This window comes from Orycteropus afer, unplaced genomic scaffold (assembly GCF_000298275.1).
Source record: "Orycteropus afer afer isolate SDZICR_OR568_19922 unplaced genomic scaffold, OryAfe1.0 scaffold00431, whole genome shotgun sequence".
NCBI lineage: Eukaryota > Metazoa > Chordata > Mammalia > Tubulidentata > Orycteropodidae > Orycteropus > Orycteropus afer.
The window spans coordinates 786,645-805,164 of NW_006922018.1; the positions used below are offsets into that span (position 1 = coordinate 786,645).

General features: G+C 38.6%; 1 protein-coding gene across 1 annotated transcript in view; it reads left to right on the plus strand.

The window, feature by feature from the left end:
• Positions 1 to 18,520, plus strand: part of KDM3A (lysine demethylase 3A) — a 62,484-nt gene that overhangs the window by 35,226 nt on the left and 8,738 nt on the right. The window contains exons 9-18 of the mRNA XM_007954085.2: positions 41 to 567; positions 4,374 to 4,578; positions 5,948 to 6,162; positions 9,356 to 9,508; positions 9,639 to 9,734; positions 10,099 to 10,226; positions 11,678 to 11,873; positions 13,733 to 13,905; positions 14,295 to 14,531; positions 17,257 to 17,428. Coding sequence (XP_007952276.1) covers positions 41 to 567; positions 4,374 to 4,578; positions 5,948 to 6,162; positions 9,356 to 9,508; positions 9,639 to 9,734; positions 10,099 to 10,226; positions 11,678 to 11,873; positions 13,733 to 13,905; positions 14,295 to 14,531; positions 17,257 to 17,428 — 2,102 coding nt within the window. The remainder of the gene's footprint in view (positions 1 to 40; positions 568 to 4,373; positions 4,579 to 5,947; positions 6,163 to 9,355; positions 9,509 to 9,638; positions 9,735 to 10,098; positions 10,227 to 11,677; positions 11,874 to 13,732; positions 13,906 to 14,294; positions 14,532 to 17,256; positions 17,429 to 18,520) is intronic.

Genomic DNA, 18,520 nt, shown 5'->3' on the forward strand with positions numbered 1-18,520 from the left:
AGGAATACTGGATGCTAGTGTTCCATACTATCTTTTTCAGATGTCATAAGCAGAGTTTACCAGAAGAACTTTCTTCCTGTCTAAATATAAAGCCTGAAATACTGAGAACAAAGCCAGACGTTGTCTGCAAAGCTGGGTTGCTCTCTTCAAAGTTGTCTCAGATTGGAACTGGAGACTTGAAAGTGCTGAGTGAGCCAAAAAGTAGCTGTACCCAGGTGAAGACAAACACTGATCAGGAAAACAGATTGGAATCTGTTCTTCAGCCATCAACTGTCCTTCTTAAGGAGTGCTTACCTACAAAGGCTTCTTCTAAGACAGAATTGGAAATTACCAATATTCCTGAACTGCAGAAGCACCTAGAACATACACCTTCCACATCTGATGTCCATGTTGCCCTTTCAAATAAGCCAGAGGAGAAAGCAGGTGTTAATAGTAATAGCCCTAATCGCTGTGTGGGAAAAAAGGTAGAACCTTCAACTTTAGGTTGCCAGTCACAGAACTTAAAGGGATCTTCAACAAAAGATAATGAAAACTGTTGTACAAGAAGCAACAATAAATTCCAGAATGGTGAGTGTTTCTATATTTCTTTATTGGGAAAAGGTGAAAGATGGTAGTGTGTATGCATATCTGTTTCTTACCTCATTAGTAAATATATGAAAATGACTTTGTAGAAAAAAATTCGTACAAAAATTCAGAAAAATTTAAAGAAGAAAGTAAAATCCCAAATTCTTCTCAGAAATTATTATTGATAATATTTCTGGTAGATCTAGTTCCATATATATGGGAATATAGATAAACTGTATTATACAGATGGGTTCATACTCAGCAATTTTATCTTATAGATTAGTGTAGGTCTACATTTTAGAAGCTGTAAGAAAATATTTTTGAAACAAGATCTAAAGTGATCTGATGGCCTATTACGGATTGAGTTGTATCCCCCCCAATATATGTGTCAACTTGGCTGGGCCATGATTCTTAGTGGTTTGACAGTTTTACAGTGATGTAATTTGATAGAACACCCTTACTCAGGTGACGGCCCTGATTTGATGTAAATAGAGTTTCCCTGGGGTGTGGACTTTATCACTTTTTAGCTTATAAGAGATAAAAGGAAATAGACCTGACTACTTGCCATTCCTTGGAGATCTCCATGTGTCTTGGTATCAGTCTGCCCTTGGGTCTAGGAGGTTCTCAGCACAGGGAGCCTGGGTCCCTTCTTTCTTGGTGGGTGGTGATGGTTGTTAGATGCCGTTGAGTCGGACCCGACTCAGAGCGACCCCTCCTTGGGTTTCCAAGGCAGTATCACTGCAGAAGTAGATTGCCCCATCGTCCTTCCAAGGAGTGGCTGGTGGGTTAGCAGTCAAGTGCCTTAGGCACCATGCTATCAGAGCTCCGTAGTGATACTGCCTCGGAAACCCAAGGAGGGGTCGCTATGAGTTGGGTCCGACTCGACGGCACATAACAACCACCACCACCACCACCACCACCACCAAGAAAGAAGAGCTGGGTCCTTTGGACCCAGGCTCCCTGTGCTGAGAACCTCCTAGACCCAAGGACAGACTGATGCCAAGACACATGGAGATCTCCAAGGAATGGCAGGCTCAGAGATACTAAAGGAGACAAAGACCTTCCCCTGGAACTGGTGCTCTGAATTCAAACTTCTTGTCTCCTAAACTGTGAATACATTTGCGTTTGTTAAAGCCATCCACTTGTGGTGTTTCTGTTTTAGCAGCACTAGATAACAAAGCCTATGACTGATCTTTCTGTAATTAACATTGAGGTTGGAGTGGAAGAGGTGACGCTTCATACTTATACTGGTAGTTCAGGTCAGAAATTTTTGTAAAAGTTATACAATTGTATTACCACCCCTGGAAAGGGACTTCTAGTTACAGATGTTAAGGATGGGGCTGAAACACTAGGCAGAGTGTCTTTAATTAAGGAGTTGTCTGGTGCACCCACAATTAAACCTAAATTTTAAAAGTTTAAAATTTAAACCTACTTATAAGGAAAATGGAATACTATTTCATACTACTGATATTAAAGTTCAAGGGTGTATTCCAGTGATGGTAGTTATCAGAAGCTCCGTTACAAGAATTAGAAGAAATAAATGACTCCAGCATGTGAAAAGATTAAGAGCTACAATTTTAAAATAACTTCTAATACTGTCAGCTACATGGAAAAATTAGTATGGACTTTGATGGCTTTTTAAAAACTTAAAAAATGATTCATTTAGATAAGTAAAAAATTCATCCATACTATAGGTTTTATTGCAGACTTCTCTGAAACTAGAGGGAAAGATGAGTGTTTTGATGTAGGGTTGAGGGAATAGGAAAAAGATTTTTTTACCTAGTGATACTTCTAACCCAGCTTATTCATTCTTGAGACTTAAGTTGATACAGCAATTTAGATACACGCTTAACCACAGAAACACTAGGGCTCCTTAGTTATTTTACATAAAATTAATTCCATAAGATAATATTGTTCATCAAGAGTTATGTAACTCCCCAAAGGCCAGTGAATATTCATAACCATATCTCTATTCTACTTCTATATTCTTTTTGAGTCATTAGCCTTCACACTCACCTTGTTGATTAAAGCAAATTATTTTAATGTTATGTTAAGAAATAGTAAAAATTTAGATTGATAAACACATTTTAGGTATGTGAGTTAGGAGTTCAGCTTTGTCTCACTTACTACATTGTGTAGTTACTGTCCATCTAAAATGATTTTAAGAGGAATTTAAAACCTAGTCACATCCATTGCGTGCTAACTACGATGACTTTTGGCTGAGAAATAGGGAATATGATCAGAAGCTCACCACTATCTATTGTATTATTTCCACTAGTACTGCTTGTGGGTACAGAAGAACTTGACTGGAAAACTGGTCTGTTCCCTTGCTTTGCTCGGAAGTTAGAAAACAAAAGCAAACTTGAGTCTAGCAGCAGCTTTTTCTCTGTTCAGATAGTATATGTTCTGAGAAGAAGCATGCATTGCTTTTTCCCCTTGACTCTACTCTGAATTGAGAGAATCTTTGATGGGATCGACTATTGCTCTCCTCACTAAAGAGCTAGATTTAGATAATTCAGCTTGCTTGTTTCTAGATATATTCTCTTCTAAACCAGGGCAGAACAATTACAACCTTAGGACTCTGCTTGTGGTCTGCAGAAACCTGGTCCAACTCAAAGAGTGATGTCTCTTCGGTATCTGAGTAATTGAAATTATTTTCTCTCTTGTCTTACTTTACCATCTTTCTACCACTGAGAAGGAAGGTTAACGTGATCACGGCCTGAACGCATCATTTAGCATTTTATAGCGTGCTCTAGTCCTGCTTTAAAACAGAGGTATAATTAGGTCACTTCTAAGACAATTATTAAAGGTGATTATTTTACTTGAAGATTTTGGTTTGAGATCTTTTTTCCATTTTGGTCTAGGATTAGCCTTCCCCTCATCCCCTACTCCTTTCTCAACTGGTTCCCAAAATATTGTTTTTTGGGTGTTTTTTATGTTTGCTTATAAATCTTTCCCCTTCTCAGCTGTCTTAGACACTGAGAAAAAGTCTTTTCTGGTCTGTTTTCTGTGAAATATTCCTTAAGGCTGTTGATTAATAAATGGATTCCTTTCTGTGTTATTTAGGTTGACAAAGAAAGATTGTTCTTTCCTGTTACATTGCTTCTTTCTCTCTCTCCCTCTTTTTTTTTTTTAGAAATCGTGTTAATGTTTCCCCTGAAATTCCCACAAATTAAAACTTAAAACATGCGTTTTCTTAGAATTATAATCTTGATTTTAGCCAAAATTCTTAATCCCAAATGGAACATAGACAGGTGACATCTTTCGGAGGCATTTAGAAGACAGCTTTCGTTATATAGACCAACCTTGGGCAGAGAAGCTACTTGGTTAGCCTTTGCAGAGTACTTGAGAAAATGCACCTTAAACAAGTCTTTTCTGAGTATGGAAAGTGGCAGAATCAGTTCTCTGTTAGAGGAAACTGTCTTTGTGCGTTACTAATGATACAAGGAGCTTGAATTTAGTATCTGATTTAGGAAATTTTTCCCAGAATGTTTATCTTACCTGTGATTATGAATAGAAATATACACTAACTTGAAATCGTGAGTTGGGCTGTTGAACTTGGAGTTTTAAGTTGCCAAATGGCTCCGTTAAATGAGAATTAGTTTATAAAGAGAGCAAAACTTTTCCAGTTGTTCTGATAGTTATCTTCTGTTAGGCCTTTTGGGAATTGCAACTGACCCAGGAGTGAAGAAAGGGGGTTCTTATTTTGGGAAAAGTAGCTCTTTGAATAGAATTCAGTGAGAGATTGAAGTGATAAAAAGGTTTTCAAAAATTTGAGGTCTCATTCCCTTGATCTTTTGTCTTCCTAGCCCCATCACGGAAGTCAGTTTTGACAGACCCATCCAAACTGAAGAAGCTGCAACAGAGTGGTGAGGCCTTTGTACAGGATGACTCCTGTGTGAATATTGTGGCCCAGCTGCCCAAGTGCCGGGAGTGTCGCTTGGACAGTCTCCGCAAGGATAAGGAGCAACAGAAAGACTCACCTGTGTTTTGTCGCTTCTTTCACTTCAGGAGGTGAGGTATTTTGGGAAGAGCTCAGATAGTGTAGGCACCATAGCATATTTTCCACCCCCACACCCCTTCGATAAACAGTAAATCTAGAACTAAAATGGGTACAGATTGTATTTTAATCTATGAGCTGGGAATCTAGATCTTACTGCATATTATTTCCTTCTCATCCTCCTTCCATTTATTTTTTTCAGCAAAGACGGTTAAAAAAATAAACTTATATTTGTAAAAGTAATGAGCATAATAAAACAATGATAAAGGTTTGAAAAAAACACTACAATAGCTTTTCAGTGCATTTTTGTGTTTGTATGATCATAAAATGTATTCAGACATATCTAATTTGTGGGTTGTATATACTGTCTTGACTCTTACTTTCCCAGTACATAGGGACCACTTGATCATATTGACCTTTTTCTTAAAAATACTTTTGAATTGTTATATAAAAGCCCATCATGGAGTGTTTGTTCATTTAACCACTCCCTTGTTGGCTATTAAGATTACTTAGTATTTTTTACCGTTAGAAATAATGCAGAAATGTTTATCCTTTTATCCACAACTCTGATTATTTACTTTGGATAGCTTACTAGAGTTGACATTACTGGGTCAATAGGTGTGTCTGGTTTTAAGGCTTTGCTATGTGTGTTCTGCCAAATTGCCCTTCCAGGAAGGTTGCCCTGGGTATACATGCTCCCTGGTAGGGTGTGGGCATGGCTGTCCCTTTCCCAGTATGGAAAGCCATGTCTTTTTTTTGTTTGTTTTTTTAATTGCTTCCAATTTTATAGGCAAAAATGTTCACTTTTATATTGCCTTTTTTTTTTTTTTAATGAAATTTCTTAAAATTCTTCTATCATGAGCAAAGAAAAAGTTGTTGTTTAAGTGAGGATTAACTTTACATATGATTCATTTTCTCAGAATGCTGGATGTTTTCAGGTTCAGCTGGTTCTAATCATAAACAGAAGAGTTGAATTTAATTTTTCCCTAGTCTCCTTCTTCAACTTTAGTTTTATCCAGTTTAAAGATCACTAGTGAGCTGAATTAAATGCAGGATACTTCAAACAATTATATCTATGTCCAGAACTTTGAGATTCAAATTTATTTAGTGAAGTAGAATTTTTTACATACTAATTAAATTAGCCCATTCATTCCCAAGTAAACTGCCAACGCACCATGATAAAATGTGTGTGTAGCATTTAGAGTTCTGATTACCATTGATACATGTTTAATATATAAATAAAAGTGTTTTGAATAATGCCTGGCCAGAATAGGCATTTTCTCTCAGGGGAATTATTTTTTACACAGGTAAATGTGTTAAGATGTATGTGTGTGTGTGTGTATACACACACATATAAACACTTTTATTTTCCATTTCCCCCAGGTTACAATTCAACAAACATGGTGTGTTGCGGGTAGAAGGCTTCTTAACACCAAACAAGTATGACACTGAAGCAATTGGCTTATGGTTGCCTTTAATCAAAAACGTGGTAGGGACTGACTTGGACACAGCAAAATATATCCTGGCCAACATTGGAGACCACTTCTGTCAAATGGTGATTTCTGAAAAGGAAGCTATGTCAACTATTGAGCCACACAGTAAGAGCATCTCTTAGGGGGTAGGATTTTTGAGTCCAACTTGATTTTTGTTCCTAAATCTTAATTGCATGGGATTCCTTTTCACCCAGATGTTTAGATGACTTTAGTATAATGAGGTTGCATTTTTTCTTTTGTAACAGGTTACTACTACCTCTAGGTTTCATCAGATTCAACCATTTATGTAGGGGTTTATTTTGGGGTAATTGTCAAAGAAGCAGAAGGCCTCTTTTGTTAGGAAAGGTACAGCTGAAGTGGTGGAATTTACACAGCTTCACCAGCAGCGTGGGCTCATCAAAAGGGATGAGGCCTCAAGTTTCTTTGAAATAAAGGTTATATCAGGGATATATTTCAAAGATAATAGCAATGACAGGTTATACCCTAGACTACTAAATCAGAACCCGCAGGGCTGGGTCTCAGGCGTGGGAATTGGAATATGTGTAGATGAAAATGATTGTTAGAGTTAGGACTTGAAGCAAGTACGTGGAGGTCTTGGCTGGGTGTGTACCTGTGTCCTGTATTCTCTGGGAGCACTCTCGCACTAAGCTGGCAGCCTAGTAAACCACACAACTAGTGTGGGTGACACATCAAAGCAACAACTTCATGACCCCTCTAGGTGTAACATAAGGAAGGACAGCACAACTTTGCCTGTCCATGTGCCACTATAGAAATGAGATTTCCAGACAGACATACCAATGTAACAGTGCCATCACTTTAGGGTTGTTGTCACACCTGCATGGACCTCTTCCCAAACCAGATCATGCAGAGTCCTTAGTAATGTTTATTATCAGTTTTAATCATATGTGATAAATATACTTATAAATTGCTTAAATGTAATTAGTTCTTAGATTACATGAATACTACCAACAAAATTGTTTTGTAAAATCTTTCGACATTGAACTACAACATTACTTGTTACAACGAGAACGACAGTGCACTTGTAGCACATGTAGACCATGCCATGTGGTTTGAAGCATCATCATTATTGGGTAATAAGGAAGCTCTGACTAGATCGCTTGAGAAGACTGAAAACATAAACATAAACTAGCAAATAGTTTTAGACTTGTTAGGTATACTGATACATGTAAGCTTGGCTTATGAAAAACGTTTTTGTTGTTAAAATTAACTATAGGGATATTTTTATTAAAAAAAAAAATAACAAATTTCTGCTGAAACACTGCACAGAAATTTTATAGTCATTTTGGTGTCACCTCCTCTGACAGTGCCACCCAGTGTGGTCCATACACCCCTGCACCTCCCAGTAATGCCACTGTAGTGTAAGTTTCACATTTTCTTTCTTCCATCACTCCACCTCTGCCAAATCATTGAAAGTTAAAAGTGGAGTTTTTCATGCTTCTGGTGGGTGTCTTTTCAGACTTTGCATAACTAAATATATTTGAATATGTTCACACATACCAGTGTTAGTTAAGAATTTTGGCTGTATGTACCAGAAACTAACTGAAGCTGGCCTAAACACACACACAGAAATTATTGAATAGTAATTGATACTGTTACATCTGAGAGTACTGAGAATAAGACTCAGGGCATTCCCAGCAGGAGGAGTTCAGAGCTGGGTGAAGAATGGTGATTATGAGCTTCTGGGGCAACCAGAGTCATCAAAGAGCAGAGCAGCTTTAGAATCCTCCCTATTGAAGGTACTGGAGATTTTTATCAGTCAAAGATCTTAAATTTTTTTCCTGTAATTTTCTATTTAGGATAAGTGATACTTTTCAGTATCCTTTTTCCTTAGAGAATACAGAATTTCTTTATTGAAAACACGTAAGTAAAAGTATGGCTTTAAAGAGAAATTCTTAAGTAATTGGTGTAGAGGTGGAACATAAGTGATTGGAATGTAGACATGCTTCTTTGGAATACATTGATAGCTTTACTCCTAAATAAGCAGGACTGTTTAAAGCATGGAGGGTTTTTCTTCACTGTGGATTGTTGTTGTTGTTGTTGTTATGTGCCGTCCGACTCATAGTGACCCCTCCTTGGGTTTCTGAGGCAGTATCACTACGGAAGTAGATTGCCCCATCTTCCTTCCGAGGAGTGGCTGGTGGGTTTGAACCGCCAGCCTTCTGGTTAGCAGTCAAGTGCCTTAGCCACTATGCTACCAGAGCTCCCTCACTGTGGATTAGTCATCTGTATTTTCTCATACAGAAGAAAGCGCACAGGCACTTGTCTTTTATAAGCATAATTAGGCATTTCTCTCTTCTTGAAGATTTAAGTGTGATTAACCTTTCCTACTCATTGCGTTTTTCATTTTATTACTACTCTGTTCCTTTTTCTTTTCTCTGTTACAAGATGGTCAGATTGGAGAGAGAAACTCAAACTGAAATATGTCACCATAAGGTGTCCCCAGAGGCTCCCCTTTAACCCTAAGATTAGGAAGCAGATCTCAACCATTTTACTTCTATTTTGCCTTTTTAATGACACGCTTGTGGCTAAAATAATCTAAGAATATTCCATAATAAAGCAGTCTAATCCAAGTGACCAATGTGCAATTCATAAAATCTCATTATTTGTATAATGCCTGAAGATCTCCGTGTTGTGCACTGAGATTTTACATTATAGTGAAATGGCAGAAATTCACTCAGTAGTTGGATTAATTTGGTGTTAACTGAAGCCTGGCCGTTTGGATTTTGATCAAATTCACAATTTGATACTAAGGCAGAGTGCTGGCTTTGTATATCTGAGTATGTTGTTCTTCATTTGGACTTTTCCTCGTGTATGCTCCTTCACATTTTCAAAGGGGCTCATGACCTAGAAAATGATTAACAACTGCTGTGTGATAGATAAACGTGTGTCTGAGCTCCAACATGTAACCACAGCTATGTAACCACAGCTGCTGTCTTCATTTATTTATTCAGCAGTCCTAAGTGCTAGTGGTGTGCAGAGCTCCTTGAGGCAGAGCCACAGCCAGAACAGAGATGCTGCTTTTATTGAGTGTACACTCCACAAAGCAGATAAAACTGTACCTGACTGGAATAGCAATGTGAAAAGGCATGAGTCTGCAGTATGAGTAGAGGTTTATGAAAGTGCTGAGAATCCAGGAGAGGTACCATTTGAGATAGGCTGTGAGGGCTGAACAGAGTTTATGGGAACTCAGAGGGAAGAATGACATCAACTTTTCTCGCCTTCTATGTTTTAGTTCAGAAGCCTCCTCCTCCCAAGACTGATTTATTGATTTCTGCAGGACAGGTTGCTTGGAAGCGGGCTGTCAAAGGTGTTCGAGAAATGTGTGATGTGTGCGACACAACCATCTTCAACTTGCATTGGGTGTGTCCTCGGTGTGGGTTTGGCGTGTGTGTGGATTGCTACCGGATGAAGAAGAAAAATTGCCAAAAGGGTGAGAACTGCCTCGATTCTCCTCCTGCCTTCTCGCACACTTAAGCCTTACACTGATTGGTGGTTGATGGATTTCTGGAGCAACTGGGGGGTCCAAGGAAGAACATTTACTATAAATCAATCATTTGCAGGTGCTACCTACAAGACTTTCTCATGGATAAGATGTGTGAAGAGTCAGATACACGAACCAGAGAACCTGATGCCCACACAGATCATTCCTGGAAAAGGTAGTTCATGTGCTTTACCATAGGAGCTGGTTGTGTTTGGCTTTACTTTGTATAGTATAATTACTTGCTGGCTTTATTTTGCAAGAGTGATAAATTGTCCAGAATATATAAAATAATTGGTCCAAAACTTAAATTACTGTCTCATAAACCATTTCATGGATGGAAAGGAAGTGTTACATTTGGGGAAGGGTGTATTTAGGATGAAAAGGAGAAAGTGGAAGCACCATGGTGCTGGAAAAAAGTAGTCTTGCTGGAAAATCAACCTTGGCTTTGTAATGTCGGTGTGGAAAGTACCTAATATCCTTGTTCAAGTTTTTGCTTTTGACTTTTCTTTTTCTTTCTTTCTTCCTTTCTTTTTATTTAGCCCTTTATGATGTTGGAGACATTGTTCATTCTATCAGAGCAAAATGGGGAATAAAGGCAAATTGTCCCTGTTCAAACAGGCAATTTAAACTCTTCTCTAAGCCGGCCTCAAAGGAAGACATAAAACAGGTATTGCTACATTTCCCATCCTTGTGATGGTTGTCTGTGTCTTCAGATGACCCAAGGATTTCTACCAAATATTTGAAAGGAACATGGGAATACTTGTCAATGAAAAGAGATAATTCAGTTTCATATGACAGGTCAGAGACCCAGGATCCTTTATTACTTTACTTCTGTGAACCTCATCTGTGGCTTCTGAGTAGGCTTTAAAATTTTGTTCCTTAAAAAACAAAACAAAAACAATAAAAAACAAACCTATTATATTCTACTTAATAAATTGCTTTCAAATTTGTATTTTTAGAAAAAAAAAACTTCTTGTGCAGAGTTAAAATTATTCAGATAAATTTTACTTTTTAAAAAATTACTAAATATATCCTACCTATTATGTATGTGAAGAGTTGAAGGAATAATGAAATGAACTTTTGAACCCAGTATAAAAATGGACATTTCCTCGTCCCACATGTGTCTCTTCCCAGTGGCATCCCATACACCCTCCACCATCACCTCCACCTGGCTCTGCCCCTCATCTTCTCCCTCACCCCAGTAATCATTTCCCTGCATTATATTTAATAATCAGAGACTTTTTTACATTTTCACAAATGTGTGGTATGGAAGGCAGCATGGAGTGGTAAGAAAATTGTGATTTTGGAGGCAAAACTGAATTTGAATTGTTTTTCTGTCACTTTCTGGTTGTGTAGCAAGTGAGTTCACAGGTGGAGACAGGTGCAAACTGGTCAATTTAAAGCAGCATGGTACATTGAATAATCAAAAACCAAACCAAACTCACTGCTGTCAAGTTGATTCTGACTTATAAGTAACCCTTTTTGGGTTTCTGAGGCAGCAGATCTTTATGGAAGTAGAAAGCTCAGTCTTTCTTCTGCAGAGTGGCTGGTGGGTTTGAACTGCCAGCCTTGTAGTTACCAGTCAAATGCCTTAGGCATCACGCCACCAGACCGCCTTCCATTGAATGATAAGGAGGTGTTTAAACGTGAGGTGGGTGATAGAAGGTTGGAGAGGCATTATCTAGCTTATTTAAATTCTTGGCATGTCTTATGTTTTTGCTAGTAATACTTAGAAGCTCTGGTGGCATAGTGCCTAAGGCATTTAACTGCTAACTAGAAGATTGGTGGTTGAAACCCATTAGCCACTCTGCTGAAGGAAGATCGGGCTGTCAATTTCCATAAAGATTTACTGCCTCAGAAACCCAGTGGGGGTTGCTATGAATCACAACCGACTTGATGGCAGTGGGTTTGGTTACGTAGAAGGTAAAAATTAGAATCTCTCCTACCTTACAGTTCTGCTATATTGTTTCAGAATTTCTGCAGCTGTGGTGAAATCTAGCACTATTAAGTGGTTTTGTTTTGGGTATTTCTTAACCTGGTGGGTGTTACGGGAGAAGATAAGGAAAGAAAACATGTGATTCTTCAGTTTATGTAATGTTCTCCTTGTATACTTACCAGACTTCCTTAGCTGGAGAGAAACCTGCTCTTGGGGCTGTGCTTCCACAGAATCCCTCAGTGCCAGAGCCGACAGCGATGGGTGGGGATGCAGCCTCCAAGCCAGCCAGCAGCACGAGACCTGCCTGTCCAGCCAGCACATCCCCATTAAACTGGCTGGCAGACCTAACCAGCGGAAATGTCAACAAGGAAAACAAGGGTGAGTGTTTCCTGCTTTCTTTCAGGTTTCTGAGTACTTTAGTCCACCCATGGAGGGACTTGGCAACCTTGGTTGCTATGACCACAGAGTGGTTAGTAGTTCCCTGTAGTCATCCTGGAACCTACACAAATGAAAGTACTTTCCAAGTGCAGCACCACAGAGGAGAACTTTTGCTGATGATGGAACTCCAGCTTAGGCTGAGACTGTGTTTGGTGAGAATGGAGTGGGAGTGAGATTTGTTTGTTTTAATTAATGGTTTTTTGCCTTCCTGCCACTCCTCTGGATATAGCTCCTATTTCATTTTAATTGGGATATGCCAGCTTCAGTTTTATTTTTCTTCATTTGTGCTGTCATCTTTAGGATGCTTACTAGTAGTATAAAGATATATGAACTTTGCAGTCAGGTACAGTTAGATTATGTTCTGGTTACCTAGTGTCGCTCTGACAAGAATAATACCACCAATGGGATGGCTTGAATAAACAGGAGTTTATTTTCTTACAGTTGAGAGGCTGTAAGTCCAAATTGAGAGTGCCAGGCTCTAGGGGCTGGGTGAAAGCCCCTCAACCTTGGGCTTCAGCTCTGCCTCCTGCTCCCAGCCCACTGGAGTTAGAGGCTTTTCTTCACTCAGACAGCTGCTGAGACTAACGTTAGCCCAAGGTTGACAAGTAAAAAGACATGGTCCCGATGTTACCAAACCACATGGCAGGCCATTAATTCAAATCTATTGAAAGTCCCAAGGTCAGAGCATGGCAGGCTGCTGAATAATGACACGGCGACATGCAGGGTTCAAACTATGCCATAAACTAGAGACCATTCCCAAAGCTGTTTCTTATACATGGGAAGCAGACCACATGTCCAAAGCAGCTACTCAGCTGCTCCAGTAGATTCCACCATGGAGTTAATTACCAGTCTCACCATGGGGAAGAACTACATTCAGCTGCCCGGCCACTCATCCAGGCCCAGCCAAGGTGACACACAAACTTAACCACCACAGATAATTTAGGTGATTCTGCTTTCTTGCTATATCACAAGAAAGCAAAATTGCAGGCATATTTCTCTCATGTGGAGATCCTAAATAACATTTTAGTGAATCAAATTCAACACTAAATAAAGGAATTATCCATCATAACGAAGCAGAATTTCTCCAGGAATTACAGGTGTAGTTTAACATTTCAAAAATTAGGAGAAAAATCATTTGGATCATTCGAGATACAGAAAAATAATAAAATTCAACACCACCTATTCATAATAAAAACTCTTAGCACATTAGGAATAGAAAAGAACTTCCTTAATCTAAAAAATTGCTACCAAAAACTAATAATGACATATTGTATCAGTTGTAAGAATGATGAACATTTTCTCTCTATTCAGAAATGAGACAAGGATACCTGCTCTCACTCCTTCTAGTGAACATTGTGCTGAAACTCCTAGCCATTGGAGTAAATAATAATATATATAAAGACATAGGACTGGAAAGGTGGTGATAAAACTCAGTATTTGCAGACAGTCTGATTATACATGTGAAGAATCCAAGAGTCTACATTTAATGAATAGATCTATCAAGTCAAGATACAACTTAACAAAAATCAGTAGCATGTTGTGGAATAAAAAGACAACTAGAAAATGAAATTTGAAAAAATACCATACCATACCAACTTTGGATTTTGGATATTGTTGTTTTAACACCAAAAGGTAATCTTTGTCTAACTCATAATGACATGGGTTAGTATTTATCTCCTTAAGACTTTTGGTTTCCATAAATGAAAGCCCAATTCCACAGTAATTGTTAGTAGAACACTATCGAGCGATTTGCTTTTCAGAATGCTTTTCCATCTGGAGGTTTTTGGTTTTGTTTTTAGAAAAGCAACCAACAATGCCAATTTTAAAGAATGAGATCAAATGCCTTCCCCCACTTCCACCTTTGAGCAAGTCCAGTGCAGTCCTCCACACTTTCAACAGCACAATTTTGACACCTGTAAGCAACAATAATTCTGGTTTCCTCCGAAATCTTTTGAATTCCTCTACAGGAAAGGTAAGTGTTCGTTGTATTGTTTATACTCCATCTTGTAAAATTGAACAGAGATGAGAGAAAATAGAAACAGAAGTAGAAATAAGGATATGAATCACTTGCTTTTTCTCATGGGTACAGAAGGTATATTACTGGCAGGTGGGCTTCACAGGGTTATACTACAGGGCTGGGAAATTTACACTTTTTCCTGTACCCATTTTTGTAAGTTCTGCTGTTGAATGGGGAAAGGGGGCTTGTCTCTTTGTCTGGGATCCTGGCTTGGACTCTTTTGCATATGTAATGTGTACTCATCTTACAGTTACAGGAACAGTTTTTTTAAAAGTTTCTTTCTTTTTTTTTTTTTTAATACTGGGGAATGATGTATTAAAACTTGTCTTCTTTCTGGAATTCAGACAGAAAATGGACTTAAGAATACACCAAAAATCCTTGATGACATCTTTGCTTCCTTGGTGCAAAATAAGACTTCCTCAGATTTGTCTAAGAGGCCTCAAGGATTGATGATCAAGCCCAGCATTCTGGGCTTCGACACTCCTCACTATTGGCTGTGTGATAATCGCTTACTGTGCTTGCAAGATCCCAACAATAAGAGCAACTGGAATGTATTTAGGGAGTGCTGGAAACAAGGGCAGGTAAATAAGGGCCTCTGTTCCCCTAGCTGATTCAGATCCCCCTTCTCGGTTCCTTAGTGACAGTTGTACTCTCAGCTCCACCCCATCCCCGGTTATCAATAGCATTACCTCCTATTTTGTGCTTTATTGTTTAGGGTGAGTTTAGTGCGGGTGGGGTGTGGCTGTGAGTCTTTCATAGCAGACATTTCTGAGCTGTGTTTTCCCATCAAGTTTCAATTGCTTCTGATCGGTCATCATGGATTTTTGATGAGAGCATTCCAAGTTAGTGATTCTTACATGACACACACTTCAACAGGGGAAATTGGAAGTATGATTGAGATGCTGATAGAGTTTGACGAATTGAACAAAATATGGTAAAAATCATGCATTCTTCTTTCATGAGTTAAAACCTTGTGTTCAAGGCAGTTTTGGGTAGGCCAGAACCATTTGGTGTCATCTTGGAATCAATGTGTAGTCTTCCAGGGTTCCTACTTTAAAGGACAGTGTTACATATCATAATTTCTGGTTGATAATGTTTAGGAGACTTTTCTGTAGCTTTCTCTCTCTCTCCTTTTGTGTTTTCTTGTTTTGGTTTCTGTTTTCCGGGTCTTTGGATTCTCTTCTCAAGCTAAATAGGATCCTTGCTAAAGGAATACTTTGCTCTTGAGCACAGCCAGGACTTGAGAAATTGCTCTCTCCTCCTCTCATTTTTTCCCAAAAGAATTTTTTTTCCAGCCCTATGTACTAATGAGATTTGCTTATTTAATCATATATATGGAGGGTGCAAAATGGCAGGCTTAATATAGTCCACTGGTACGTTTTATTTGGACTGGATTTTGTTTACAAAAATTGAGCTAGTCCTGAAACAAAGTTCGAGGACTTAACCTTTCCCGATTTTAAAACTTACTATAAAGCTACAGTATTTAAAAGTGCTATACTGGTATAAGGTTGGACATATAGACCAACAGAATAGAATTGAGAGTGTAGAAATAGACTGACATATACATCTATGGCTAACTGATTTTTGACAAGTGAGCCCAATAAGGAAGGAATAGTCTCTTCAATAAATGGTGCTGGGATAACTGGATTGGACCCACACTTCACACTGTGTATAAAATTTAACTAAAAATGAATCGAAGACCTAAATATAAGAACTGAAATCATAAAACTCTTAAAACAAAACATGGAAGTAATACTCTGGGACCTAGATTTCAGCAGTGGATTCTTAAGATATGACACCAAAAGCACAAGCAGCAAAAGACAAAATAGATAAATTAGACTTTATCAAAATAAAATATTTTGTGTATCAAAGGATTTTATCAAGAAAGGGAAGAGACAGTCTATAGAACAGGAGAAAATATTTGGAAAACACATATCTGATAAGGGTTTAATATCCAGAATATATGAAGAATTCCTACAACTTAAGAATAAAAAGACAACTCAGTAAAAAAATGAGCAAAGGGACTTGAATAGGCAAATGGCCAAAAAACATGAAGAGATGTTCACCATCATTAGTCATTAGGAAAATGCAAATCAAAATCACAGCAGGATATCACTTCGCTCCCATTAGGATGGTTTTTATCAGAAAAATGGAAAATAACAGATGCTAATGAAGAGTGGAGAAATTGGAACCTCTATCCATTACTGGTGGGATTATAAAATGAAGCAACTGAAGTGGAAAATGCTATGGTGGTTCCTCAAAAATTAAAACACAGAAATACCATGTGAACTAGCAGTCCTACTCCTAGGTATATACCCAAAAGATGCAGACACTTGTATACCAGTCTTCATTGCAGCCTTATTCACAATAGCCAAAAGGTGGAAGCAGCCCAGGTGTCCAGCGACAGATGAATGGATAAATAAAATGTGGTATATACAAAGAAATACTCAACCTTAAAGAGAAATGAAGTTCTAATACGTGCCATAACCACAGATGAACCTTGAAGACATGCTGAGTGAAATAAGTCAGATACAATAAGACAAATTGTATGATCCTGCGTCCAAATGACATATTTAGAATTGGCAAATGCATAGTAAACAAAACAGAAGAGTGGTTAACAAAGGCAGATGGGAGAGGGAAATGGAGAGACTGATTAAGAGGTACTGAGTTTCTATCAAGGGTAATAAAAAAAATTGGGAATGGATTGTGGTCAGGTTGTATACCACTGAGAAAGTCACTGAGTTGTGCACATAAAAATGGTTGAAATGTCAAGTGTTATATATATATATTTACCACAGTTAAAAAGTTGAATAAAAATTTTAAAACAAAAAATTGAACTATTTGCCAATATTTTAAAGTCGGGCTGTTTATCATAAAGTTAGGATTTCTAGCTTGTCTTGGAAAGCCAAAAACCTTGGCAACTTTGTGTCCATATTCCTCCCTGGCAACAACAGGCTGGAGGCAAGTGGTAGCTCCTTTGTACAGCACCTCCTGCCAGGCCTTTGTCTCTCTGTCACATTCTCTCCCTAGCCTTGGGCCTTAGAGTTTTGATAATCCTTGAGTAATGGCATCTGAGTCAGAAGGTTTGATCCTTGACCCTAGGCTTATTGATGCTGTTTGAGAGCCTATTGAGAGCCTATTTTGTGTGTAGCAGGTGACTTGTAAAGTAGTTGCTGCTGAGGGAGTTGAGAGGACTGTGGTTCTGAGATTGAAACAAACCAGCAGCTGTTTGAAGAGGGGTTGCCTGTGGGCATGAGGGATAGAGCTGAGGGAGTTAAAACTAAAATTTTCATTCTCTTCTTTTAGCCAGTGATGGTGTCTGGAGTGCATCACAAATTGAACACTGAACTGTGGAAGCCTGAATCCTTCAGGAAAGAGTTTGGTGATCAGGAGGTTGACCTAGTTAATTGTAGGACCAATGAAATCATCACAGGAGCCACAGTAGGAGACTTCTGGGATGGATTTGAAGATATTCCAAGTATGTATTAAAAATGTCTTAAGAGGGTTGAGGAGTTCCTGAGTGGTTCAGATGGTTAAGCACTCAACTCTTAGCCAAAAGGTTGGCAATTTGAATTCACCCAGAGTCACTTCCAAAGACGGGCCCTGGTGGTCTGCTTCTGAAAAGTGTCATAGTCTTGAAAACTCTGTGGAGCAGTTCTACTCTGAAATACAACAGGGTTGAGAATGTGAAAGGTGGGGACATAGCAATAGGAGTTGTCCAAGGCTCTAAAGTGGTAACAATATTTTTCATGGTTTTGTAGTTTAAAATTAGTGTCTGTCTCCTCCTCTTCTTTCTCTTTTTGAAAGTTTATACACTTTTTATAATTTTAATTATTGGTACCTTCAAGTACTATGGAATGTGAATTCCATCTGCTGGAGACTGCCTACTTTGTCTGAGTGAGGGGCAGTTGTAGCAAAAGAGAAGTGTGTCTGTTGCCATGGTTTGGCCCTTTCTATAGATTTGCCAATCAGTGATCTGTTTACAAGAATATTGAGTCCAAGCTGGGCCCTGAGATTTGTTTTAGCACAGCCACAGATTACCATGCCACTGTCCCAACTAGAGTATTTGACCAGTCAGTATTTTTTTTTTTAAATATACGTTCACCTTTTAATATCTTGCTTTCTTAATCCCTGTTACACACATGTACAGGCAATGATTTTAAACCTTTGTAATGAGATTAGCTCTGGTAGCGTAGTGCCTAAGGCACTTGACTGCTAACCAGAAGGCTGGTGGTTCAAACACACCAGCAACTCCTTGGAAGGAAGATGGGGCAATCTACTTCCGTAGTGATACTGCCTCAGAAACCCAAGGGGGGGTCGGTATGAGTCAGGTCTGACTCGATGGCACATAACAACAACAACAACAATGAGATTAGAGTTAATTCTTCTCCAAAGCCTGGTTGGATTTTCTGAAAGTATATGCTCAGATGGTAGTTGGGATGTAAGGTATTTATTAGAGATGAGCATCTGGGAAATGAAAGGGGGAAGGAACAATATTGGGTGGAAGTCCAAATGCAATGCAGGCCCAAAAGAGGATCAGCTAACCTGGTAGGGAATTCTGGAACAAGTA